This window comes from Thermobia domestica, chromosome 10 (genome assembly GCF_964235325.1).
Source record: "Thermobia domestica chromosome 10, izTheDome1.hap1.1, whole genome shotgun sequence".
Lineage (NCBI taxonomy): Eukaryota > Metazoa > Arthropoda > Insecta > Zygentoma > Lepismatidae > Thermobia > Thermobia domestica.
Window position 1 is genome coordinate 231,024,536 of NC_137463.1, and position 27,347 is coordinate 231,051,882.

At 32.6% G+C, this 27,347-nt stretch overlaps 1 protein-coding gene across 1 annotated transcript in view; it reads left to right on the forward strand.

Annotated features, from left to right (window-relative positions):
- LOC145663057 (sialin-like) overlaps nt 1-27,347 on the forward strand; it is an 80,853-nt gene that overhangs the window by 34,179 nt on the left and 19,327 nt on the right. The window contains exons 3-7 of the mRNA XM_081729219.1: nt 10,557-10,811; nt 13,567-13,654; nt 16,570-16,790; nt 19,330-19,479; nt 27,093-27,225. Of these exons, the coding sequence (XP_081585345.1) occupies nt 10,557-10,811; nt 13,567-13,654; nt 16,570-16,790; nt 19,330-19,479; nt 27,093-27,225 (847 nt within the window). The remainder of the gene's footprint in view (nt 1-10,556; nt 10,812-13,566; nt 13,655-16,569; nt 16,791-19,329; nt 19,480-27,092; nt 27,226-27,347) is intronic.

Here is a 27,347-nt window from a genome sequence, read left to right on the forward strand (position 1 = left end):
ATATTCATCTCCGGCAGCAAAAATTGGTATATCGACATAAATTCTGATCCGAAACAATGTGATAACGAGAAATGTGGGCAATCGTGACCCGGTGACCTCTAGCAGGTCATCTGTGACCCTTGAGGAAAAAGCTCCCTTTTCAACAGCTTATTGTACACAACTGATTCAGGTGAAGATAATGTTAGAAAGGATATGAACAAAGGATCTACAGAACATCCTTTTTAGCAAAACGAAGAGGTCAGCAATATCATCAGAGGTCAAAGGTCACGTAGTTAAAATGTCATATTTGATGTGTTAACAAATAAGAAACTGTGACATTCGAAATAATGCTTTGAAGTGCCATAGAACACATGCATAAAGATCCTTCCAACGAGTGTGTATGGGCATAAGGAAAAGGTCATCATAAGAGGTCAAAGGTCACGCAGTGAAAATTTCATTTTTGATGTGTTAGCAAGTATGAAACTGCGACGTTTGAAAAATGATTTGAGCTACAATGGAACACATGCATAAAGGTCCTTCGAATTGGTGTGTATGGGCATAGAAAAAGGTGAACGATGTCATATAAGGTCAAAGGTCACGCAGTTAAAATGTCATATTTGAAGTGTTAACAAGTATGAAACTGCGATTTTGGAAATAAGGATTTGAGCTGCCACTGGACATATGCAGAAAGGATCTTCCAATTGGTGCGTGTGTGAGGTCAACAATATCGTACAAGGTCAAAGGTCACACAGTTAAAATTTTATGATTGATGTGTTAGCAAGTATGAAACTGAGACGTTTGAAAAATGATTTGAGCTCCTACAGAACACATGCATCAAGATGCTTCGAATTGGTGTGTGTGGGAATAGGAAAAAGGTCAACAATGTCATAAAAGGTCAAAGGTCACGCAGTTAAAATTTCATGTTTGATGTGTTAGCAAATATGAAACTGTGACGTTTTAAATAAGGATTTGAGATTCCATAGAACACATGCAGAAAGGTCCTTCCAATGGGTGCACATGACCATAAAGAAAAGGTCAACATTGCCATAAGGTGAAGAAGCCTAATTCAGGTACTGCAGGCAATGGTATGTATCTATTTCTGTGATGTTTAAAACAATGAATAGTAAATAGTGTGAGTTCCATCTTTTGTTAATTACTTAGTTTTGCAGAACTGCATTCAAAATGTGTTTTTCTTATTGAAACATATCAATAGCTATTTACTAGAAAGAAATATTTTAAATATATTGTCTTACCTGTACAACAAACACTGACGTCCTTGTAGACTGTAAATATTTTTAGTATATTGCAATTTATTCTACGTGACCTCCGTGATGTGCTAAATGCAAGTTCACTCTATGTATAAGGGTCTTTGTGAAGATTGTTTCCAGAGTGTCTGGAGTTATCTGTTCAATGGCACGCTGTATCGATCGTCGAAATTCTTCAAGTGTTGTTGAAGGATTTTTATCAACTTCTTGCTTAAGAAAGCCCTATAGAAAGAAGTCGTATGGTGTTAGATCAGGACTTCTAGCTGGCCACTCAACATCAGAAACCATACTTATTAAACGGTTTCCAAACCTCCCTCTTAAAATTTATAATGTTGCCCCAGTACGATGTGCTGGAGCACCATCCTGTTGAAACCACATATCATTGTGTGGATCAAGATTTAAGCGATCAAGTTCAGGGAAAAGAAATTCTCCCAACATATTTTGGTATTTAAGTTGATTAACGTTTCCTTCGAAGAAAAACGGCCCCATTACACCAGTTGCTGTTAGTCTCATCCACACCATAATACCCCTTTGATCTGCACAGCTTTCAATTCTTTCCGCCGGTGGACTGGGTCCCAAGAACCGTTCATGTGACATTCCAATTAAAAAAAACAGCTTCATCTGACATTATAATTCGAAATAAAAACTTTCATTTAATTTGTCTATCAACCAGTTACAAAATAAAATTCTGGCACCTAAATCATCATCATGTTATTTATGTACAATCTTCATACTGTACGCCTTAACCTCAAGCACACGCAATATCCTACTCAGCGAACTTCTTTTAACGTTAGATGCAACTCTCCGGCGACGGATTGATTTTCTTGGTGAACTAAGCACAGAACGAACCACTTTGCGTTTAGTATCCTCGGCAGAGATCCTTACAGGTGGTCCTGCCTTTCGTTGTCGCTGAGAAAGATGTTCCTTGCTAAAACAGTTATTCCGAAACTGTTTGTAAAGATGAAGAATTTGGGTATTGCTTATTTTCACACCCCACTGTGCAAACGCCTTTCTCCGCATTTTTGCAATCTACTTCCTACTAAGAACTGAGGCAAATCGGCACGTTGTTCCTTTGTTAGAGTATCCATTGTGACTTACACAATTACACACACACATACCCACACACTTCCAAACACGTTGGCCTATGCGTATAGGGAAAATAAGAAATACAACAGTTTTTATTTTCTTACACACTCACAAGACACACAAGATTCACAAACTCATTTAATTTTAAGCTCAACTCCACACTCTACTGCCACACTGTCTCTGTCCAACCAGATTATCATTCTAGTAACACCAAGACACACTTCTGAACGAAACAGACTGATTATTTGACGTGAGCCCAAAACATAAATAGATTGTGTTTATGCTTCAGTCACGAAAGCGTATAAATAAACGATAAGATTGTGTCTCTTTCTACATATGGGGAAACAATTTATTTCCAGTGGAATCATTTTTATTTTCTTCTCAATTTCCTGTGTAAGCATCAAGGCAATATTAAGGCCGCCATATTTATTTTTCATGAGAATACGGGACATCTTTGTTCTCCCCTCAAACTTCACAACACAATGCATTGCTTGCAAACAGTTTATTTTCAATGCATTCTCCTTTTTGATATGGATACAAAGAAATAACGAACAACCTGTAGTACAGTCTGTTCTCAGGATTGTTTTTTTTTGGGGGGGAACCCCTGAGTGATTTGGATTTATATGTGATATTTTCATTGGAAAATGCTACCCAAATAATGTTTTTTAGAATCTATTAGACGAAAGAAAATCGTGCACCCACTATGCCCTAGAATGTCCTGCACACAATAGTGCGCATTCTATAAATGACTTCCTAAAATTTAGTATTCTTGTTATTTAAAAGAAAAGATTTCGGAGAGCCCATATAAACATTCTTAATTTTAAATACCATACCAACTAAATTAGTTTTCAAACATTGCCATTTTATACTTGCCAATATAGGAACTATGAACTTCTTATTTCGTGACTTTTGACCTTTTATGACATTGTTGACCATTTATTATGCATGTATTCCATGGCCACCTTTCTGCATGTATTCTATGGCAGGTCAAATCATTTTTCAAAAGTCACACTTTCATATTTGCTAATACATCAACTATGATGTTTTAACTGCGTGACCTTTGACCTTTAAGGACATTCTTGGTCTTTCTCCTGTGTCCATACATATCCGTTGGAAGGACCTTTTTGCATGTATTCTATTGGACGTCAAATTATTTTTCACACGTCGCCGTTCCATATTTTCTAAAACATCAATGATATTTTAACTACGTGACCTTTGAACTTTTATGACATTGTTGACGTTTTTCCTACCCCCATACACACCAATTGGAAGGACCTGTGTCCTGTGCAGAATTTATGTGTCCTGTGGCAGCTCAAAACATTCTTTCTAACGTCACAGTTTCATACTTGTTAACACATCAAACATGACCTCTGACCTTTTATGACATTGTTGACCTTTTTGCTATGCCCATACATACCAATTCGAAGGACCTTTATGCATGCATCCAATGGTAGCTCAAATCATTTTTAAACGTCGCAGTTTCATACTTGCTAACGCATCAAACATGAAATTTTCACTGCGTGACCTTTGACCTCTTATGATGACCTTTTCCTTATGCCCATACACACTCGTTGGAAGGATCTTTATGCATGTGTTCTATGGCACTTCAAAGCATTATTTCGAATGTCACAGTTTCTTATTTGTTAACACATCAAATATCACACTTTAGCTACGTGACCTTTGACCTCTGATGATATTGCTGACCTCTTCGTTTTGCTAAAAAGAATGTTCTGTAGATCCTTTGTGCATATCCTTTTTTAACATTATCTTCACCTGAATCAGTTGTGTACAATAAGCTGTTGAAAAGGGAGCTTTTTCCTCAAGGGTCACAGATGACCTGCTAGAGGTCACCGGGTCACGATTGCCCACATTTCTCGTTATCACATTGTTTCGGATCAGAATTTATGTCGATATACCAATTTTTGCTGCCGGAGATGAATATTCAAAAAAATGGCATGTGAGACTACTATTTAACATTGAAATCCCATAAGGAAAAAATCGCATTTTGACCTTTGACCCTGTAACTCCGCAAACACTACCACCCGTGATCTCGTTTTGTTATCAAACAAATCTTCTGACCTTCCTCTAAAATTCCTGCAAATTTCACAGTTCTAGCTTTTACGAGTTCTGAGTACTATGAAATTAAAGTTTACACACGAATTATGGGACAGTCTGTATATATATATATATACAGGGATGTAATGGAGGGTATACGCGGGTATACGGCGTATACCCACCTCCAAGTTTTGGAAACTATCGTATAGCCACCTACAATTTAGAAAGTACGTGGGTATACGCTAAATTCGATTCATAGTATTTGACCAGGATATTAGTGCGGTTTTTCGTGGAGGGCGCTAGTGTAGTGTTTACATCAGTTTCTAGGTAAGCGCGGTGGGACAGGGGAACGGAGAGCGTCATTCTGCAGTGTATCCAACGATTTTCAAAAGTTGCAGTTTACATGTTATAAGTAGCCTAATCTGTTTCGCTTAATAAAGAACTCCATAAATTATATAGTTGTTATTGAATGCAGTAATGGTTATTCCTGCAGTAATGCAGATGTATTGTGGATAATGGCATATGCATGGAAATTAACGATTTAAGAACAAGATAGCATACAAGTGAGTTTCTACCGTGTATTAGGCCTAAGCAGATTATACAAAAAAAATTGATTACGTTTTATTTGATTTCATTATAAAACAGTAGAAACCTGTAAAACTCAGTAATAAGATGTAATGACTAAAATATTAATTATGGGTTGGTAGCTTAGATACTTGCGCAATATCTTGTAACTGTAAGTTTAAATCAAGTTAAGGCTCGCGATGCTTGTATTTGTTTTAATGTAGGTCTATCGATTGACAACTAAATTATTTTCTTGAGTTGTAGCCAAGAAAGAATTCCCATACGTTTCCACTCGAGAACTGTGGAAGTTCTCTCCGTTGGTCTATTGGCTAGCGCATGTGTCTTTGTTGTACGTGGTTCTGTGAGAGCCCAACAATTAATTTTACAATGTTTCACTTTCATTAATCATTTGTCTCCTCTAGCATAAAGAGCATAATCATGGGACGTTAAACTAAAGAAATTTCATTTCATTGTTTCGATTAATGTGAACCCTTTGGGGAAAAAGGAAGTGAAGAAGAAATTTTCCTTAATTTTTTAAAGGGCTACGGGATTGGATAGCTTGTCTTTCGGGATTGCCTTGTAAAACCTGATTACAATGTATCTTTCTTTTAGGATTATAATCGTAATCCAGCCTTTTGGTAAATGTGAAATAAAAGTATCGATAAAACATCAGCGTATGGGTAATGTAAGCATAAATATCATTGGTTCAATACACAATAAATTCACAACTTTTATTTATGAGTATAGAAATTCCCTTTGAACTACCTCTGAATTTCTTTCAGACCCTAGGTCTCTTGTGACAAAGAATTAATTCTATTATCTGTTTTCATACACAATATAATTTTGAAACTTGGGAGCCTAGTGTTGTCTTTGTGTCTGTAATACGTAATCATTTGTCGATTGACTTCAGAAGACTGAGTTTAGCCCGTGAGCATAAGTTGCATATAGTTTAAACATATCAGATGTACGGTCTTGTTTAACAAATCCTGTGTGCACATATGAAATTCAAAGACAAAGGTAATCAATCGTCTTTAAACAGCTGTATTTTTATTTCAAGGTAAGTACTAAAATGTGCTACGTAGATTTCCGGTCAATTGTTTCATCGCCGGTATCTTTGAGCAATGAGATAGCAGTGGAAGACAAACTTCGTTCTTCTAACTTGATATTTTGAAAAACTTACGCAAGCGGTTTTGTTTCTTAAATACATATCTATTCACTCTAATCAATTTCAAAAGTACCATTAACTTTATAATAACATAATGAATGTAAGAGTTACCCTGAAAAGGTATTTTGTATTTCTTTTTAAATATGAAATTCATTTTTTCTGAATTTCACGAGCTATAAGAAATCAATTGTCAGGCTCCCCACTTTAAATTTTAATCGCTCCCCTACCGCCTCAATGTAACATTGGGTTTATTTCTTTTAAATATTCTTTTTTCAAAATATGGTAGAAATACTGGATTTTTAAATTACCAAACCATGCTAAATAATGACAGGTTAGATATCAGAGAAAGTTATCTTTATCTACCTTCTTAATTAGGGGCGGATCCAAATCTCCTTCGGAGGCGGTTAGATTATCAGTTTCTCTCTCACCAGTCTTTTGCAGCACATCCGAAAATGATCTCAATGCAAATTTGTTACTGAAGGTACTGTCAATCGATCGATCACATGGTCGAAATTGGTAGCAATTTCGAAGACGCCTTATCTCAAAACTACACAATAGAACTTGCTTTAAACAATGAAAGCGCAGTTGCCAAAGTATAACTTTGGTACACAAAGATGAACTTCGAGGTTTCGTTAACAGATGAATTAGGAATTCCTTACACTCTAATGCTACGAAGTTCTTAGTGTTTCTTTGTACAACACTGAGGTTAGTTTATTCGCAAGTTATTGTCATATTAATATGGAGGGTGTATGTACTTTTTTTTTTCAGTCCCTTAAAATGTTCTGAAAATAACTTCCATAACTTTTGAAATTGTGTTTGTCTTAACTTGAACATATGCGTGAAGTGGTTTATTATGAACAGGGCAAAAACAACTGTAATAGATTAATTACAAGTGATCCGGTTAGAAACACTGTTGTTTGTATTTTAGTTCCAAAACCTGCAGTGGTTTTTACTCACGATGTCACATGTGCTGTCCTTACCTTGTGAAAGCTGACCTCTGGTACTATAATAAAATAAAGACAAGCTCTTTCTAAATGTTTTTCTTGGAAACTCTTTTGTTTCTAAAGATCAGTGGGAGATAGAGTTGAGTGGTGAGGAAGATGAGGAGTAGGGCGTATATCTAGGTGGTGACATTGACGTTGTTCTATTTTGACATAGCGATGACCACCGTTTTCACGCCCTGTATAATCCAAATTCAAAGTCTACCTATTGGATACAATTTGAGCAAGGCAATATGGCATGGAACCAGTTCATTTCCAATCTTGTAAGGAGGTTCCGAAAAAACGAGTCTTTACTTTAGTTTAAGGGTTAAGAGGAAATTAAATGTACATATTTGCACCAAGAAATCGTTGGCTCTCATAAAAATAACAGAACAACGTAACATATCGTCAGTTTAGCTGAAGCTTTCACCGTCGTTCCCAATACCATCAAATACAACAGCGAACTTCGGATTAGTACTACTCATTTGTAGCCGCAATTGACATCGAAGAAAGTGGCGATTGGTTTTCATATATACTCAGCAGCTAGTACTAGTAGTGGTTTTTCCGCAATCTACCGGGCAAAACAACAACAACAAAAAAGGATGGGGCAAAAATAAACATTTTTCTTTGTTGTTTCGTTTTCGTTCAGATAAAAAAAAAATTAAGAAAATTTGTTAACAGGAGGGGGTAGAAAACAAAAGTCAGGAAAGACCTAGCGTATGAGCATGTCAGAGCAATCTTCGAACATTTCAGGAGAGCCGTCACTTGTAGTAGCCGAACTTCATTTGCTTAATAGTGTTTAAACTTGGGGGGAGGGGGGTTGGCGAGTGCTAGAAAATTGGTTAAAAAGGAAGAGAGGCAATAGCTGTGTGAATTCCGTTCACGATAACGTAAAAGCAAAGATATTGAGAAATAGGGAAGAAAAATCCAAAGAACAATTAATTTGCTAACTACTACTTCAGAAAAAGACGTAAGTACATTTATTTATTAATTTATCGATTTCGCATTATAAAGGTTGTTATGGCATCTCCGATTTGATGACGGAGATGTCAGAGGGATAAGGTCCTTCGTTAAAGACATTGCAAAGGAGACTAATTGGGGCCTATAAGTTAGGCACTATTCCGATATTTGCGTGGTGCGAATGAAGAAAATACTTTCAAGATAGCTGATCTGCAAAGGGGTTACCACACCTTCACCGATTTATTATTATTATTATTATTATTATTATTATTATTATTATTATTATTATTATTATTATTATTATTATTATTATTATTATTATTATTATTATTATAGGAATTTACAACTGTGTGAACGACCCAGTTTTAAATTTAGCTAGAAACAACTGTGCGAGTAATTCTATTAAAAAAAAATGATAGCCGGCCATCCTCCCTGTTCTTTTCAAGCTTTTCTTTGACAGATTAAGTGAATGCTGGAATAGTACATCAGCTTATAAGTTCGGGCAGCATCCTTTTCAAATCCTTTTGTCTGACAGTGTACTTAAGGTTTAATAAGATGTGAGACCTATCAATCTCAGAAAATGTTTGATCACGGAAATTGCAATCTACCTAGAAAAGCTAGACTTTTCTTATTTGCTTCCTCGGTTTTAATTTCTAAAAACAATCTTAAAAATTCTAATTTGAATTTAAAAAGTGGAAAAGCTCCCATTTTTTAGTTTACAATTTTATTTCTTTTAGGAAGGACTTTTAGGAGGAAAGCATTTTTTGCCTTTATCTATTTTTCGTTTTTCTCCAGGGTGTATATTTATTTTATTTTATTTTATTTATTTAACAATCACCAGATACAGCTAAGAGGCCATTTTATATTGGATACCTAACAACAATGGAAAGGATTTGGGAAGATATTGGTCATGGCCTGTTTAGTAGGTACTATCTCGGGATTTGCCTGGTAGGACTGAGGAAAACCAGTCAGGATGATCGACAGTGGGAATTGAACCCACGACCTCCCAAATGCGATGCGAACGCTTTAGCAGTTGAGCTATTTCGCTCAGCAAAATTGTCGTTTGTGATTTTTTTCTTTTTGAATTGCTCCTGCGGGAAGCTTGAACCTCGACCCCAAAGAAATTATTGGATTAAAGTTTTAGATGGGTATATCGATACTACCCGACTCTTAACTTCGGAGCTGGCATCAGGGCTTAATTCAGCCATACATTGGCTTCGAATTGGAAGTACAACCATTTCTACAACCTGACCTACTTACGCAGAGTTAGATATGGTCTTAAATTAACCTATGATACTGTAAGTAATCTTTTTCTTAGTCCCTGATTAGTAGGTTAAATGGCTCGATAACTATTCTCCAAAATGTAGCTCTCCACCCAGATTTTTATTTTTGTTACTTCATATGCATATTCTGCTTGTTCGAACATTAATAGCGCAAAGGCAAATAAGTGTTACAGAAAGCGTTGTGGTGAATTTAAGATAAAACCACACCTGTCAGGAAATACCAAATTCAAGAGTATGGAGAAAGTAGATACAGTATTTCACAAATTAAGTTAAGGTCTCATACATAATTGTGGATTAAATGGAGCAAGCTTTAATTAAGTCTTGCGTTATTTCCCGAATATCTTGAATGTGGTATTTTTCGAAAATACAAGTATGGTTTCTCCTAAAATTCACCATACTACAGCTTCTTCTAACACTATTAATATTTGAGCAATTAATGCTCAAAATTCAGTTTTCTGCACTTTCCGGCGCTCGTAACTCGAAAAGTGCGCCGCTTTCGACTTCGGTGTAATACATTTTTTTATTTATTTATTTATTTATTTATTTATTTATTTTTTTTGCTTGTTTTCATGTCTAGTTTCAATCCCCAAACGCATAAAACATATATATAAAATGTGTGTGTGTGTGTGTGTGTAAATGATGGAGCGTATACCCACCTAAAATATTAGCATTACATCACTGTATATATATATATAGGACATTTCGGCACAACTTCGGTATTCCGAGTGCTAAAAGTAAAAACAGATAACATAACAAAAAATCTCTATCTTCTTCAATGGCGGATCTAGCCCAGGGCCGGGTCCACCTAAGACCCCCAGCTTTTAGAGCGACAAAACTAATTTAAGTTATTATTTATATATTTTTGAAAGTTATATATCATAGTGTAGCTCTTTGGTTGACTCCGGCAGTTTTTACCTTCTAGATCCGCCACTGATCTTTTTGATGCTTGTTACTTTGTATTTACTTGTATGTTCATTTTTTTTACTTTTATTCTTATTTTATTTTATCTTTGAGAAGTAAGGGAATAAATCACAGAATGTATTTATTAAATTCTGATTTAGTGTAAACCTCTAGGTTAGACAAGAAATTTTTCAATGTCCCTCGTTTTCTTTTCTTTCTTCGCTTTTCTTTTCATTTTCTTGTTTAAAACATAGTACACACTGAATTTCTGATCTTGGCATACACTGAAATTTATCCTCATAACACGAGGACTTCGTAGACCATTTTGCAGACTGAGACTCCAGGTGAATTTGAATGGGATGAGGTGACTCAAGGACTTCTGCTAGGAGCTTTCTACTGGGGCTACATTTTCTCACAGCTTCCAGGAGGCAGAATGGCGGATGTTTTCGGCGGGAAACGACTCTTGGGCTATACTCTTCTGGCAAATTCTTTCATATGCGTTACGATGCCTATTCTGGCCCGATGGCACTGGGGATTACTCTTCTCAGCCAGAGTACTGCAGGGCCTATTTCAAGTAAGTACCAGCGTTTAAATTATGTTGTCTTTAGTTTTGTTTTTCATATTCTTTAGGTATTTAAAACCAGTTTCTAGGTGGTATCCGAAATAAAATATTACCAATCATCGGTCGGACGTAAGCTAGTAGTTAACGTTCTGGCTTCGTAATCAGAGCTTTCGAGCCCCGAAATTGCTTTTAAACTCAATTAGACACTAATCTATTTTTTTAAAAAGAGAGAAAAGAGGAAAAAAGAAAATCGGTATGAGTTTCCATGCTTACATTAAGAAATTGCGAATAGGGAGCAGTGCGGTAGAAAGTTCATTTCTGGTGTAAAAGGTTCGTGGTACGATTAAAAGGCATGTGATTTTATGGAAGACAACATAGTACCGTAAATTTTCATTTCGACCTCGGACCTCGTACACAGGAATAGAATTATCCGACATATAATCAGGCTATTGGGTAGAGAGAGGAATGGCAGAAGGAAAACTGCCCAGAGGAACGCCGCGAATTAATATATACTAACGAAATAATAAGAGATGAAAAAGAAATAACTAGCAGGAAAAATCTCGCTCAGGATAGGGAAGAATGGAAAGCCGCGTCAAAAAAAAATTGAGAGATTGTTGACTTAAAAAGAAAAGAAGTGCATTATTAGAGTATAAAATAATGTTGTCTATATAATTTATTAAATGTTCTAATGGGAGGATCTAATAATGTTCGCCTCGAATATTCATATCAAAAGTTCCCAGAAAGATTTGAATCCAGCTGTTTCAGTATTATAGAAAACAAATTTACCTTTCAATAACTTTTCGAAATCTTTCAATAGCTATAGGCCTAAATGTCGAAGTTGCGTGTGTTTTATTATAATAAGCTCCCAAAGAATATAATTTTATTAAATTTAATTAAATTTATAGTTAATGCAGACTTTAGTTAATATTCATTAATTAATAGGACAACCATAAAGCATAAAAAGCAGTAAAAAACATAATGGAATTTTTCACCTATGGTTGGTACCATATCTGTGATTTTGACCACTTTACGTATCCAAATTTGCTAATCTCATAAGCATAATAAAGCATAATTCACAGAAATAAGCATAAAGTATAATACTTAATGCTTTTTATTCCAGAACCCTGTGTATGTATGCAATAAAGAAAAAAATGTTAATATATTTTGTGCCAAAGAAAAAAAATATTAACAAAGGCTGTTCTCAATGGCCCAGATAATGAAAATCAACTACCAATTGCCTTTATGCGTAGCAATGGAAAGTTCAAATTCCTTCTCTCTCAGAATCTGCTCAGAAGGATTCTTCCCCTCCTCATTTTGCGTTAAAAGGCAGGCAAGACTGGTTGTGCCTATTCCAAGATGCCAAAATCAAGAATATATACAATCTCAAAGAGTAAGATAATTTCCAACTGACCGTTTCAAAGTAGAAGGCGCTAATCTATTTTGTACTCTTTGTTCTGACTTTATTAAATATGAGAAGTCTACTGTGCAGCTACATGTTTCTTCTTCGAAACACCGCTTAAGGAAAATTGTACAAAATGATGTGGTATGTTGTATTGATGTAATTTTTAGTGGTATAAAACAAATATGACATAGATATAGGTAAAAATGAAGTATAATTCAAGGAACAGCATATTAAGGCATAATTTATGAAGAAGCATAATAAAGAACAATGTAAGGAAAAATAAAGCATAATATACAGATGTATAAAGCATAAAGTTGGTTGCCCTATAAATAAATAAATATATATATATAAATCCATACTTGATAGAAAGACGTGCTACTAAGGATCAGAATATATAGAAGGCGTTATGAAGGCTCTATATGTATATTGTATTACAGAAAACAAATTGTGATATATTATTTGAGTATTCTAAAATTTTATTCTAATAAATTTGATATTAAATAAGGTTCATTATCTTGAAAATAAAATATTTGAGAAAGCTGATTTGCTTGAAGAAGATTAATAGATAAATAAAACCCGTTTCTTTAGTTTAACGCCCAACGATTATGCACGAAGGCTAAAGGACATGAAGATGATGATGAGGATAGCAATGGTGGAATGAGGGAGGGCGGCGAAACGGGATAAACCTCGCCCATGGTGTTTTTCCACCACAAATCTTACTTGGCGAAAGCTGGGATCGAACCGCGGACCCTAGTGCCGAAGGTGAGCGCTCTAGTAGTGAGCCACCGCGACGCCAAACAAACCTCTTGTATTGTAATCTAGGCATATTTTCTCGGATAACTATTGTTTAAAATACTGCATTTTTTCTTCTACATTGCACATGATGTTAAAACTAGGAATAGCTTTTCTCGAAAAATCTGTTTTCCGATTTCCAGAAATGTCATTTTTAATTTTTCGAAAAAAATTTCCGTTTTTAGATGTTTTTCATTTATCGAAATATTTTCGTTTTTCCAAATTTTGTTTTCTTATTTTCCAAAAACTTTTTCTTTTCCGGAAAAAATCGTTTTTCGATGAGTTTTCGTTTTCTACTTTTTGATTCTTTCTTTTTCCGAAATTTTCGTTTCTGATGATTTTCATTAGGTTTTAACTCTTCGTTTTCCGAAAACTTATTCATTTTTATTTTTTGTTTTCCTTTTCGAAGAATTATTCGATTTTTATGGAAGAAATACTCACCTAATATTTACCGAAAGAAAAAGGTTTTCCGAAAACTTTATTACTTTTGTTAATGCGGCACTGAACTTTCGGGTTCCATAGATCACAGAATTATTACATAGTAATAAGTTTAGAAACGTATTTTGTTTGTAGGGCGTTCTCTTCCCATCAATGGTGTCGCTTATTTCTCGATGGATCCCAGTTACAGAACGATCAAGGTTTTACTCAACATTTTCCATGGGTAAGTGAAAGACAAGGGTTACATTTATCTTTTATGGTTTTATCTTCTCTGATGTATGATAGTCTATACTCAGAAATAATACGATTGAAAAATTAAAGATCGATTAGGAGGTTGGAGATGTTATATATATATATATATATATATATATATATATATATATATATATATATATATATATATTACATCTTGGGTCGGAATAAGTAAGTTGGATATGGCGGGACAGAAGGAATCGTACATAAATTCGTACTACATCCATTTTCATCCATTTTCCATTTTAGGAGCTTGAACTGTATAAGACTGCACATAGTATGTAAATCAAACCAACAAAATATTTTTTGTTGTAAACGCTGATACAAATTGTTGTTAAGTAGATATATCATGGTTCGACTACTACTTAGATCACCTTCAATTATTAAACAAAATCTATTTCTATCACAGATTGCAATGTGTTAAGCAGAGATTTCTTTTCATTACGAAACACAAGTTTACACGAAATCTCAAATCAGTTATGTTTCTGTACCTTAAGCAAAACATGTGGCATCTACATATCGAGTTTCTTCACCCTCATCAGCTAGCGGAAAGGTTCGGCAATAAGAGATTGATTGGACTGTTTAGAGTACTCTGATTGTGACATGAGGATTTGTTTTCACAATCTTCAAAACATTGTCATCGATATTTGAAGTAAAGAACACAAGATAAAGGAAATTCATGATATAAAGTGTACTTGCAAATGACTAACAGAACCCAAAAATGCTAGAATGGCATTTTTAGTTAATTATCTTATGGCAATAGTTAGATTTAACCTTTAAATTGTGAAATTGACAATAAGGATTTATCAACGGAAAGTAAAAGAAAGAGGAAGCCGTTGTGGTAATAACCGAACCACAGAATCGAATAAGCTACAAATTTGAACTCTGAATTATGGTTGCTGTGATTACCTCGTCTCCATCTCTTACTTCCTAATTCCGTACATCTAAAACGCGGCATATCGCTTTCGTGTGCTATGTTGAGGAAGAAATAAAGTCAGCATTGAGAGGTCAATGCATAGTTATAATTTTAACATGGGAATAATTGATGTTACGTAAGAAGTATTTGATGATAAAAGAATAGCAAAAACACAACATAAAACGTATAATATATTTTGAAATTCTCAGTAGTTCATATTTTAGAAATCATATATAAAATAACGTTATTCTTTTTTAAAAAATATATATATATATATATATATATATATATATATATATATATATATAATGACTTGGTGGGGCAATCGCGTCTGATTACAAAACATACTTGTTGGTATCATACAGAAATACATTTAATAATAATATATCACTTAAATATGGAACTGTACAATATGCTTCTTAAAGATTTAGGAGAAATATTATTACATTCTAGTTTTACTCTCATTTCGTGTAATATAGTGTACTTTCCAGTGCTACACAAGTATATAAAACATTATGTAAAATAAATTCCTTACTTGCTTATGTATTTTCACGATCAGTAGAAGCAAATAGTTATAAGTTAATATCAAGATTCAATCAACTGAAGAATACCCTCGTGGTATTTCTAATTTAATGTTTATTATCGTTTAAATACGTACTTTTACAACATAAAAAACACAATACTTTAAGTCCCAAGCAAAGTAGTCATTTTGTTACAACTTGAATTCATCCAAGTAAAGCATCTGCTTTGGACAGTTATTTTGCCTATTAGCTGATTGATTTGTAAAGCAGAATCCATTCAACTAATATAAAAGCTGGAGTCCGTCATATCTATTGGATAACATTTCCAACAATCATTGTGAAGTTGGGTAACTTTTCTGGGTAGTTTTCTACTTAATATTGCAATAAGTATTATTATTATTATTATTATTATTATTATTATTATTATTATTATTATTATTATTATTATTATTATTATTATTATTATTATTATTATTATTATTATTATTACATAGAACCATAACACAGTTTTTCCAAAATTCGAAATGAGATGATTTTTTTTTAGTAAACCACAAGGTGAAAAAATCTGTTTTTTTTTTCTAAAATCATGTAGAATTTTAGAATTATCTTATTATAGTTAAAAAAAAAAGATGAACTAAAGCTATTCTGAACAATTTTATATTTTTTTAAAAATCACCAATATTATTGACATCATTTTAACTTATACAGACAGTCAAATTTGAGATTCATTCTAGAAAATACTAAATTAACAGAAATCTTGTAACTTCATGTTAACAGAAAAGAATAGTAAATAACATTTCTGAAACCTGAAACACTTTCCCGTTTTCTTAAAATTTCCCAGTTATTGCTGACAGTATTGTGACTCTTTCAAAGGTAGCCAAATTGGGAATTCAATTTAGAAAAGACTGAGTTTATATAAACTTTATAACTTTTAGTTCATCTTGAAGTATATTAAAATTTAACTTCTAACTTATCCCAACACCGTCAGTCACACTATGGAAGTTTTATAGAGACGTAAATTAAATCTTTCATAAGTGTTTCGAATGACTAGCTAGGTTATTGTCGAAGTAAGATGCTAAGGAAGAGACGAAAATGCTGGAAAGTCGGGGAATACGGCCGCAGGAAATGGCTGTGAAAAAATTTATAGAAATAACATTTGCAGGGATAGTAAAAGTAAAACTGAGAGAAAATAGCGCAGCTAATAAAATATATGGTGTAAAATAAGGGCGATTTAAAAGATAGATCATAATTATCTTTTATTTTGATTTTAAATGTCAGCATTGAGAGACTAATTAATAACTATTTAATTTGTAATCGAACACAAGTAACACACAACAAATAGAAATAACTATCTTTCTATATTAGTTATTTCTGTTGAGTGTTACTTACCGAATATAACTTTAATGTGAAATTAATGCAAAACTTTTAATTATTTACATTGAATACAAGGAGGTACTCTTGGAACAGCCATTACACTTCCACTTTGTGGCTTAGTATTATCAGCATTCGGATGGACTTCAGTATTTTACATGAGCGGAATTGTTGGACTGATTTGTAGCGGTTTCTGGTGGTTTCTTGTTTATGACAGTCCTCATAATCACCCTCGAATTTCTGCAAATGAAAAGGAATATATAGTCTCCGAATTGGGATCGTCGGTTGACCATGATAAGGTAAGCAGTTGTATTCCTATCAAACTCATACGTGTTGAAACATATATTTATGGCAGGCTTTTGTAAAACGTGATTTATAAAAGACTTTCTGTAATAAATATTTGGATATTTGTACGTTAGTAAACGTTGTACTGGAAATGTTTAATTTTATTGAAAATGAAAATGAAATGAAGTCTTTCAGTTTAACGTACCACGTTTCCGTACCCTTTTAGGATAAGGGAGACGGATGGTTAAGGCAAGTGAATGATGATGGAAGAATTTTATAGAAATGGCAAAAGAAGCATTTAGAAAGGAGAAGAGTCTGTTCTGTGGGATCTTAAATAAAGAGTTGAGAACAGAGTTCACAAAATGTTGCCTGTGATGTATTGTACTGTGTGGGGCAGAAATATGAACACTATGGAAAAGTGAGAAAAACGACTGGACGCCTTTGTAATGTGAAGGTGAAGAAGGATGGCAAGAATTAGGTGCATCGAACGGAAAACGAACTAGGGTGTGTTAGAAATAGTACTGGAGAAAATAACTCTTTTATATGTAATTCAAAAGAAAAAGAGAAACTGGTCGGGACATTTGTTGTGAAGAAAATGTATCATGAGGGACGTGATAGAAAGTATGGTGGCAGGAAAAAAGGGAGGGGTGAAACACAATACAATTGATGGATAGTATTAAAACAAAAAATTCCAATGTGAAGATGAAGAGGATAGGTGAGGACCATGGTGCAGAGAAGTTTCTCAGCCAAATGAACTGCCAATAATGGCAGAAAATACCTACAATGATTATAATAAGTAGAAAGAAAAATATTGGAAATTATTATTTTTAGAATATAATATGTAAACAACATTGTTCTGATTCTGAACTATTAATTATAAACAGAACAAAAATAAAAATCGAATGACAAAATTTTGAGATATGAATGTTTTCAGAAATAGTTAGCCTCCATTTTGAAATGGCCATCATAGGGGCAGCCCTTCACCATAGTATTTCATGTTCTTCAAGAAGTAGTTGATATTTTACGATCATACGCAATAAATTACACAGATGATCTATTAAAAATCTGATTTATAAATTTTAGAAGTTAATCATACATAGTTGTATATCTTCCTTTTGTAAAATGTATACATGCTTCTGTATTTATTTATTTATTTTATTTACAAATTACCTAATGCGTTACAGTTTTCATATTGTTTATGCAAGTTTTGAATAATAATAGAAACAAAAATTTTTACGTACCTTGTGCAAAAGTATAATATTTTATTCTTTCGCTCTCCCAATATTTCATTTGCTTTATGAACTACAAGCTTATGCGTGGGTCACACTTTATGAAGAATTAAAAAAGGAAATGAATCACAGACTGGCTACATATATGGTCCTTCCTCATCAATATTTCATTAGATAAATTTCTTAAAATTTTTTTTAAAAAACTTTCACACTTAAAACTTTTTAAATGAATTACAAAATGCACATTTTCTGTCTTACTAAAAATAACATCGAATTCCACATTCAACTTCTGATTTGTAATGATTTGGAGATGAAAAGGATAAAATATAACACTTTTGCGCAAGGTACATAAGAACTTATATTTCTATTACTTATATTATACAATTATCTAGATTAGTCCAACAATTATACTTCATTGTCTAATGAAATTGAAGTCACTCAGAGAATCGAATTACGCAAAATACAAAGACGACCGTGCTATCAATTCAACTACTGGTTTATGGATATTTGTTAAAGTAATAGTATTTTATTTATGGAAAATCTGAGAATGGTACAGGCAGTGAGAAAAGGTTAAAGGAACCTTACCTTCCAAATTGGTCCTGGATATATTTATAAGCTATGTGTATATTTATACACATGATATATTTATATACATGTGTATCCATGCCCAAACACTGAAATACTAACTATTATTTTTGACTTGCTTGTAGCAACCAGTAAATGAAATTATTTTAATATTTCGTAATAACAAATCAACATAAGTGAAATGAATGAACATATAGTCATAATCGTATTTAAGAATTAGTTCCGTTCAAGATATTTAAACCAAAATATTCTACATAGGCTAGTTAAAAATCGCATATTATTTAATTTTCAAATCAAGGATTTAACTTGTGAATTATATGAAAGCTTTTATATATTCTTTACATATTTTTGCAATATTCCGACTTAGAAGTCTCTTAAAGAGTCAATTCAAAACTTCTAGGTTTATTGCAATTCAGCTTAATGAAAGCTTACTTTTGTAGTTCAGATCTTTCACAGCATTACGATCAAATGTTTAGGTTTCAAGTTTAAAATACACATAACTGGCAACCAACGTGCTCTAATATTACTGCAGATCTATCTTAAGCTAAGTAACGTAAACTTGTAAATACCTAGGTATTTATCTACTAAGAATGCTTTTCTTTTAATTTTAAAATTTGTTAGCGTAACAGTTACATACAATACCTACTTGTGTAATGTATTCCATATATAAAATTATTGTTGTTATGCACAGAACGTTTTATTATCACAATATCCACTAAATGTCATCATCTATCCACAGAGGATTCCAGTTCCGTGGCGCTCAGTTCTTACATCTCGTGAAGTATGGGCAAGTGTGTTAGCTAGCATGGGCAGCGATTGGGGCTTTTATACAATGTTTTCCCTTGGGCCTAAATACATCGACAGTGTTCTTGGATTCAACATTAAAGAAGTAGGTCCTATTTTTATGTACACTCATGTCCAAAATTATTGTCGCATATCTGTAACTGTCTTCTTGTAAGAATATAATTTGATAATGATTTTGCAGGATACTTTTAGTACTGATACTATGTGTATAATCGGAAAATGTACATTTGTGGTAAATTTCATAGGAAAAGAATTATAAATAGGAAAATTAGAATGAGTAAAACAAAATGATGCTAAATGGACAGGAAAGTTTTATTTTCGTTTAATTGTTCTTATTTACTGCACTTTTGACATGAAATTTGCCATATGCATGTCTGTGCCGATTATACACATACTAACATTATAAGAAATACCGGGCGAATTCATTATCAAATTATATTCCTACAACAAAATATTTACAGACATGCGACAATAACTTTGGACATGAGTGTACATGTATATATGTATGTATGTATATATTGACGCAGAAAAATAATCACACAATTCCACGCATCAGATATGGACTGTTTGAACATTAAAAAACAATACTACGTATAAACAGATCAATTTGAAGATGAGTTCGATTACACTTAATAATAATAATAATAATAATAATAATAATAATAATAATAATAATAATAATAATAATAATAATAATAATAATAATAATAAAATACAGTGCTAACATAAATGATTCGTTCATTTTGAAAAAGCTATATTTTCTAAAGAATTACAAGTACACACATGGAAGATATATGAAAAGAAGCCCAAATTCACCAAGTTCATACACCCTCTACAGATGTTTAGCAATATGTGCCTCTTTGGTGCCACGACAATCTCCAGACGATACTCGACGTCTTTTTTGTTGCTTTCTCTCCATTTTCGACACGTACTAACCTCGTACTGGCACACTGCCACATTCGATCGGAAAGATAATGAACTTGTGCTGCCACCCAATACAAACTTGGTGAGTTTATGGTTCTTTTCATATATCTTTCATGTGTGTATGTGTAATTCTTCTGAAAATATAGCCTTTTCAAAACAAATGAATCATTTAAGCTAACCATGCAATATGTTATTATTATCATAAAATTATACATATACAATATTTGATTGAAAGCGAAATCGAGTGATGCTACAGAGCTAAATATATCAATAATATATGTTGAAAACAATAATATGAGTAATTTTTATTTTTATATTATATTAGCAGAAATGCTCCTTCTTCGCACGGAAATAGATGTTTATAGAAAATAATTGATCTCACCCTCTCTCTTTTTTCTCTTGCGATGCATATTTCAATCGAAATGAACCGAGAAGAAAAGCAACTCAAAACAATAATTAATTTCCAGCAGCGCAGCCGTTTTTCTTCGGGAAAAAATTTAAACTCACTTCCCTTTCTCCTTAGGAAGTACATTTTGACTAAAGTGACGTCAAAAACTAGTTCGAGGTAGGTACTAACTACGAGTATGTTCCAAAATTTATTTTAAGCATTCAACCATTTCTACATTTTTGCAATTTTATGAATACAAATTGGGAAATTTAATTTCTCGTTGCCCCTTTAGAAGAGAAATTTTCGGAAACGCTGTCACACGTATCAATTTATTTCTATTAAAGAGTTTATATATATTAAATTTCATCTGCCTAATTTTAGATACCCGTGATATACTCTTATGACATATCTTTTTGAATCCATGCAAATAACATAACAAAAACTCAGGTCGACTTGGTAACTATTTAAAAAGAAATAATTTTAAACGATTCAGTGGAGTGGACTTATATAGTGGACAAATATACAATAAACATTCTGGCTTGTATAAAAGAGGAAAGATATACGTAACCATCATGTAAGTATCTTTTATGTTACACAAGGGTACTTACCTGATAGTTATGAGCAAAAAGCATTCAGGAGAAACTAAATAGGTACTTTGAAGCTATGAAGGTAATCGTCTTGCCCCAGAATGTGGGAGAAAAAGAAGGAAAGAAGACGGGGATCTGGAACGTCACTCACGCCGTACGTACCGACCGTTAGATATAAAAGTGACTCTCTTTTCCTTCTATTTTACTTTCTCCTATACTTCGACGAGATGCTTCGAAAACTTCAAAGTATCTATTTAGTTTCTTCTGGATGTTTTTATCCTTAACTATTGCTCGCATGTATCTTTTACTGTTATATATATTTTCTTCCATGTGTCCACGCTGCGATTCTTTTGATTTAATAATGTATATGGTATACTGTAGAATAATAAATCTTCCGTAGTTTCTGGAAAAATCTCTGCAGATACCATCTACAATTGAGAAAACATAACTAGAAATAATACCTTGTTCTTCGATGAAAGAAAAATATTTCTCTAGTTATGTTTACAAAACCGATATCCCTTCACGAACCATGCTATTATGCCTGTCACATTCTTTATATACAGTCAGACATTATCACATACCTTACGAATCAGCAGTATAAACAACATAGAAGAACATAAACCCGTCAACAACAATTGCTTCCCTATAGATTAGATTATATTAGATTTATTAATCATTTTGTAGTGACATATACATTTGTACAAAATGCTATAAAACTAATCAGTACTTTAAAAAAATACAATAATTAGAACAAATACAATGATCTTGTTTTAACAACTTCTAAAAAAATACGTAGAATAAACCATTTCTACAATCTATATAATAATGGTATATATGAATTTAATTACTATTTCAGTTACTATATATATATAGTATAGATGTTTGTATTTACCATCTGATATATACAATAGGAATTTAATTACTTTTCGAATGTGCACAATGAGCTGCTTAGATATTCACCTACTGTATAAGATGTATTATTTAATAGTAGGTTGCGCACTGAGTTAACAAAGGAACTTTTCCTATGAATATCTCTTATATACCCAGGTAGCTTATTATGTAGTTTTACACCTATATGGATATATTATTCTTATGACACGTTCTTGTTGTTTGAACATATTTTGAAGTTGTGGCGAAGAACCCCAGAAGGCAATTCCGTATTTAATATAAGAATAGAATATGGCATAGTACAGGGACATAATTGATTGTAGATTCAAAATTGGGACTAGAGTTTGTATTACGTACGGAGCGTGGGCTAGTTTTTTTGCTTAGTTTGTCTACATGTTCTTGTCTTGAAAATTTATCATCTAGATACATATTTAAAAATTTTACGATATTAGCAAATGTACATACTTCATGATTCATGGATATCTGCGGTATTAGGAATTGTGAAATAAATGGTAAGAGACACTTTATTTTATCAGCGTTTAGTTTTAATTTATTTGCAGAAAACCAGTGTATAAGTTACGATGTTGTAAGATCAATGACTTTTTGCAAGCTATCTATGTCTTTCCCAGTTCAATTAACGGTGTATCATTAACGAAAAAAGTGTTTTATCCTTTTCTACGTATAAATCATCAAGAAATATAGAAAAGAATAAAGGTCCTAGAACTGACCCTTGTGGAACACCTTTTCTATTTATTTGTTCATTGGAGTTTATCTTGTTCAGTTTTAATTGTTTCGTCCATATGAAGAATTTGCACGATTTGTTTAACCCGTAACTGGGCGCGGGGGTCTAAATTTAACCCCCAAGTGTGAACGAAGAAAGATAAAATACCACGCAATTTGATTTTTATTTTTTTTTAAATTTCATTGTTATCTCATTTTTTATATCAAAACATATTATAGTGGCTGCAATAGGCTATGTAATACCACAAATTTGTTTTCAAATAAATCCGAACAATACTTTAATCACAAAAGTAAAATAGCATTGGGATAAAATTTACCCCCCCCCCTCCCCACGCGCCTACTAACGGTGAATAAAAGAGTGCATCTGGTTAAGAGTTAATGTTGCACAAGTATGATTTGAACCACTCCAAAGCTATACCCCTAATCCATATTTTTATAATTCACCAAAAAGTATATCATGATCTATACAATCAAAAGCTTTTGAAGGATCACAATATACGCCTACAGGGTTGACTTTTGATCAACAGATGTTACATGTACCTTGATATGTTCATATATATCGCAGTAATTGTAGTTTTGTTTTATACAAAGCCATGTTGCGATTTCGAGATTAAGACTTGTTCATTAATGAAATTTATTAGTCGCTTACATACTAGTTTTTGAATAAGTTTTGAAAAAAAAAATAGAAGGGAGTCAAATAGGACGGTAATTTTCTATTTCCTTTCTACATCCTATTTTGAACAGACGTTTGACGAAAGAGAGTTTTAATGCATCAGGGCGGATTCCTTGAGAAAATGACTCTTTAATTATGTTTGCTAATGCAAGTACGATAAGATAAGACATTTCTTCAAAAGAAACCGTGGAATTTCATCCATTCCTGCAGACTTTATATTTTCAAATTTATGTACTAATTCCACTATCTTTTGTGGGGAAGTTGGGGTAAGGAAAATTAATTTACTAATAAATTTAAGCGACTGTAGTATACTTCTGTCACTTTGGATAGATATACCACGAATAACTTCCTCTGCAACGATACAAAAGTGATTATTTATGTACTCAAAAATTAATTTTGGGCCATTTATACTTAAGTTTCTGTTTTTATATTCAACTCTATATTTTTGTGTTTTTCATTTACTTTTTCTAATTGATATTTCGTTATATTCCATAAATCTTTGCATTTATTATATATACTGTTTATTTTATTACAGTTACAGTTCTTTTGGCTTTATTAATGTCTTCTGTGTATAGATATTTATATATATTTTTTATAACATTCAAGAATTTCTAAATTGTTTGCATGTTTTCTTCTTTCTTTTGTTAGCATGTCCCTGTGTAAAATGGCAAAGTTATGCTGTATCTGGGAATTGGTTCAATAAATAAATAAATAAATAAAAAGATTGAACAGTTCTTTCAGTTTCATACTATAATGTCATTTGTAATCCATGGTTTGTTATGTGTGTTACTTACTTTTCCATTAGGCAAGAGAAGGTGCTTTCAAATAATAGTTTAAATTTATGAATGAAGTATCTGTACATGCCATTAACATTAGGTTTTACATTTTTGTCATTTATGAAATTTTCATTTTCAAGCAGAGACAGAAATTTCGCTATTTTGTGTTCAGTACAGTGTCTTTCCCCTAATATTCTTATAATTTGTTCGCTATATTTGGAGGAACATGTCAAATACAAGGTTTGTCCTACGTGATTATTCAATGCCATGTTTAGAATTCGAGATTTGTAACAGTATAAATGAAGATTTGTAAATATATTGTCAATTGAACTGCAGGAAGATTTTTTGAAATAAGTTGGTTCAAATATTGTCATATGTAAATTGAAACTTGATAAAATGTTGAGGAATGTATTGCGCATTGTCTTTGTTTCTTTTAGATCTATACTAAAATCATGCATAGTAAAACTGTATCATATTTACTGATAACTTAGCTCAAAAGCTGTTGTAGTTTTTTTTTTTTTGTTTGTTTTTTAATAGAAACATTTGGAATCTGGTGGGCGATATATTATTTAGGTACAATAATGATTTGCTTTTTTTTTTTTTTTTTTTTTTTTGTTTGTTAATTCTACTGCTGTGTATTCAAACTGTCTATCAATGCTTTCTATTTGGTCAACTACTTTGGAGCGTGAGCTCCTAACCGTGTTTTTCATTAATATACAAACATTCCCACATTTCATTGTATTTCAACAGTATTTAGATACCAAACTATAACCAGGAGTAATTATTTGTTCGTTTAAGTCAAGCCAATGTTCTGATGGACACTATACATCTATATCATATATTTCTAACATAATTTCCAGATCACTTTGTTTATTTCGAACTGATTGTATATTTTCATTGACTACCAATATTTCGTCGAACTTTTTATTCTTAATCAAAATCTGAAATTACGTTATATGTATATAACCAAGTGTAATGATTTTGAGGTGTAAAGATGTAAAGTAGACTCTCTTTAATCCGGCACGTTCGGGTTCACGGCCGTGCCAGACTAGCGATTTTGCCGGATCATCGAACGTCATTATAGTTCTAATAGGAATACCAAAGATAAATCACTCCAGATAAGAATGCAAACGAATAAAACATGTGTTTTGGCCCATATTCTGAACTTACACAGACGATATAACTATCCTAGTGCACAAATCTTAAAATCGCACATTATTAGTTTTTCTTGTATTCGCTTTGTTAGAGACGATTAATTATCCCTAGTTTCTGTTGTATAGCGAGAATGATATGCTTACACTTATTAGCTTTTTTTTAGCACTTCAAGAACTAGTGCTGGACTTTGGGAACACTGTGCTGATAGGCAGGACCGACCCTAGGCAATTTGCCACCCCGTGCAATGGCATCATTTGCCGCCCCCTTTCTCCAGAAAGAACAAACGTTAAAAGCCACGAGTTTAAGTATGCTACCCCATCATGAACAACGAAGGTTATGGAAAGAACAATCGCACACAGAAAGCCCTAAACACTACAAATACAATCTCATTGTGTCTTTTTTTCTTTAAATAATAATCTATTATGTTAGTGAAAGATAATGCAAACACACCTGCAGAAGAAAGATGAAAATCCTTTTAGTAGAATTAAATATCGAGCTTCAATCTCAATATATGAGTTTGCAATTTCAATACAACTAGCTCTTTTATCTTTGTTTCTTGATTTTCTTTCTACATCTGTTTTTTTTTTTTTTTTTTAACTTGTTTCCAAATTCAATGATAAGGAACTTGTTTGTGAGAAAGAAAAGACTAGTTTTCATATCAAAACTGTAATAACTAACTAAATAAAACAGGCGTTCGCTACTGTTAGAAAATTGAGTTCTTGTATTTGACAACAATCAAACAATTCATGCTGGGATTTGTTTGATCATTGCTTTGGTCTTAAACTAATGAGACCTAAACATGGTTTATGAATGTAGTATTGAAATACAAGGTCAGTTTAGTAAATTTAACTACCATCATCATGAAGTCTCTTTCTAACAAGAAATATTTATTTTAAATAATATAGTTATGATAGATTTTGCCGCCCCTCAAAACTTGCCACTGTATGCAAATGCACATGTTGCACATATGATAGAGCCGGCCCTGTTGATAGGTAACCAAGAGGAAAACAGAAAACACTATACTGAAATGACAATTGACAATCACGATAATCATTGAGCAAAAGCCCGAATCCACTTAAAAAAAAAAAAAAAAAAAAAAAAAAGCGAGCGGCTCTATCAATGCCGGATTACAGAATGTGCCGAACCATAGAATACTGGGTTAAAGAGCACTTACTGTAATAGGGTGTGAATAGAGAATTACACGTACGAAAAATCGGTGTATTTATTATAATAATAGCAGCAAGAGATTTGATTCTGTTTCGTATATGAATTGCGTATTTATTCGGCTAGTTATGTAAATATAGCACTTTTTACTAATATTACAACTTACTTGGTATTAAGAACTAGTAGAGGTGTAATATGGTTTGGCATTGATGGTGTATGATAGTTTTACTCTTCATGTTTGACAGCACAGCTAATCTCTACAGCACCAAAACTGAAACTTTAAACACAATTTTCTAAAATTAACTTTTAAATAATTTTAAAAAAATTAAACATGTTAAAAAATGCATTTAAAAGGTTTTTTTTTTTTTTTTTTTTTTTTTTTTTTTTTTTTTTTTTTTTTAGAATGGTTTCTTGTCTGCGCTGCCGTTCCTTTGTCGCTACTTCTTTGGGATCCTATTTGGAAATATAATTGACCTCTTGCTCACAAGGAAATTGCTACGTTTAGTAATTCTCAGAAAGATATCCATCTGCGTTTGTAAGTAGTAACTGATTTTATTATATACATTTTTAGTAGTCTTATGTATTAAAAATAAATCGAAAAACTACTTGGGAATGTTTTATTTATATTTCGAAGTATCAATTCTTTATGTATGTACT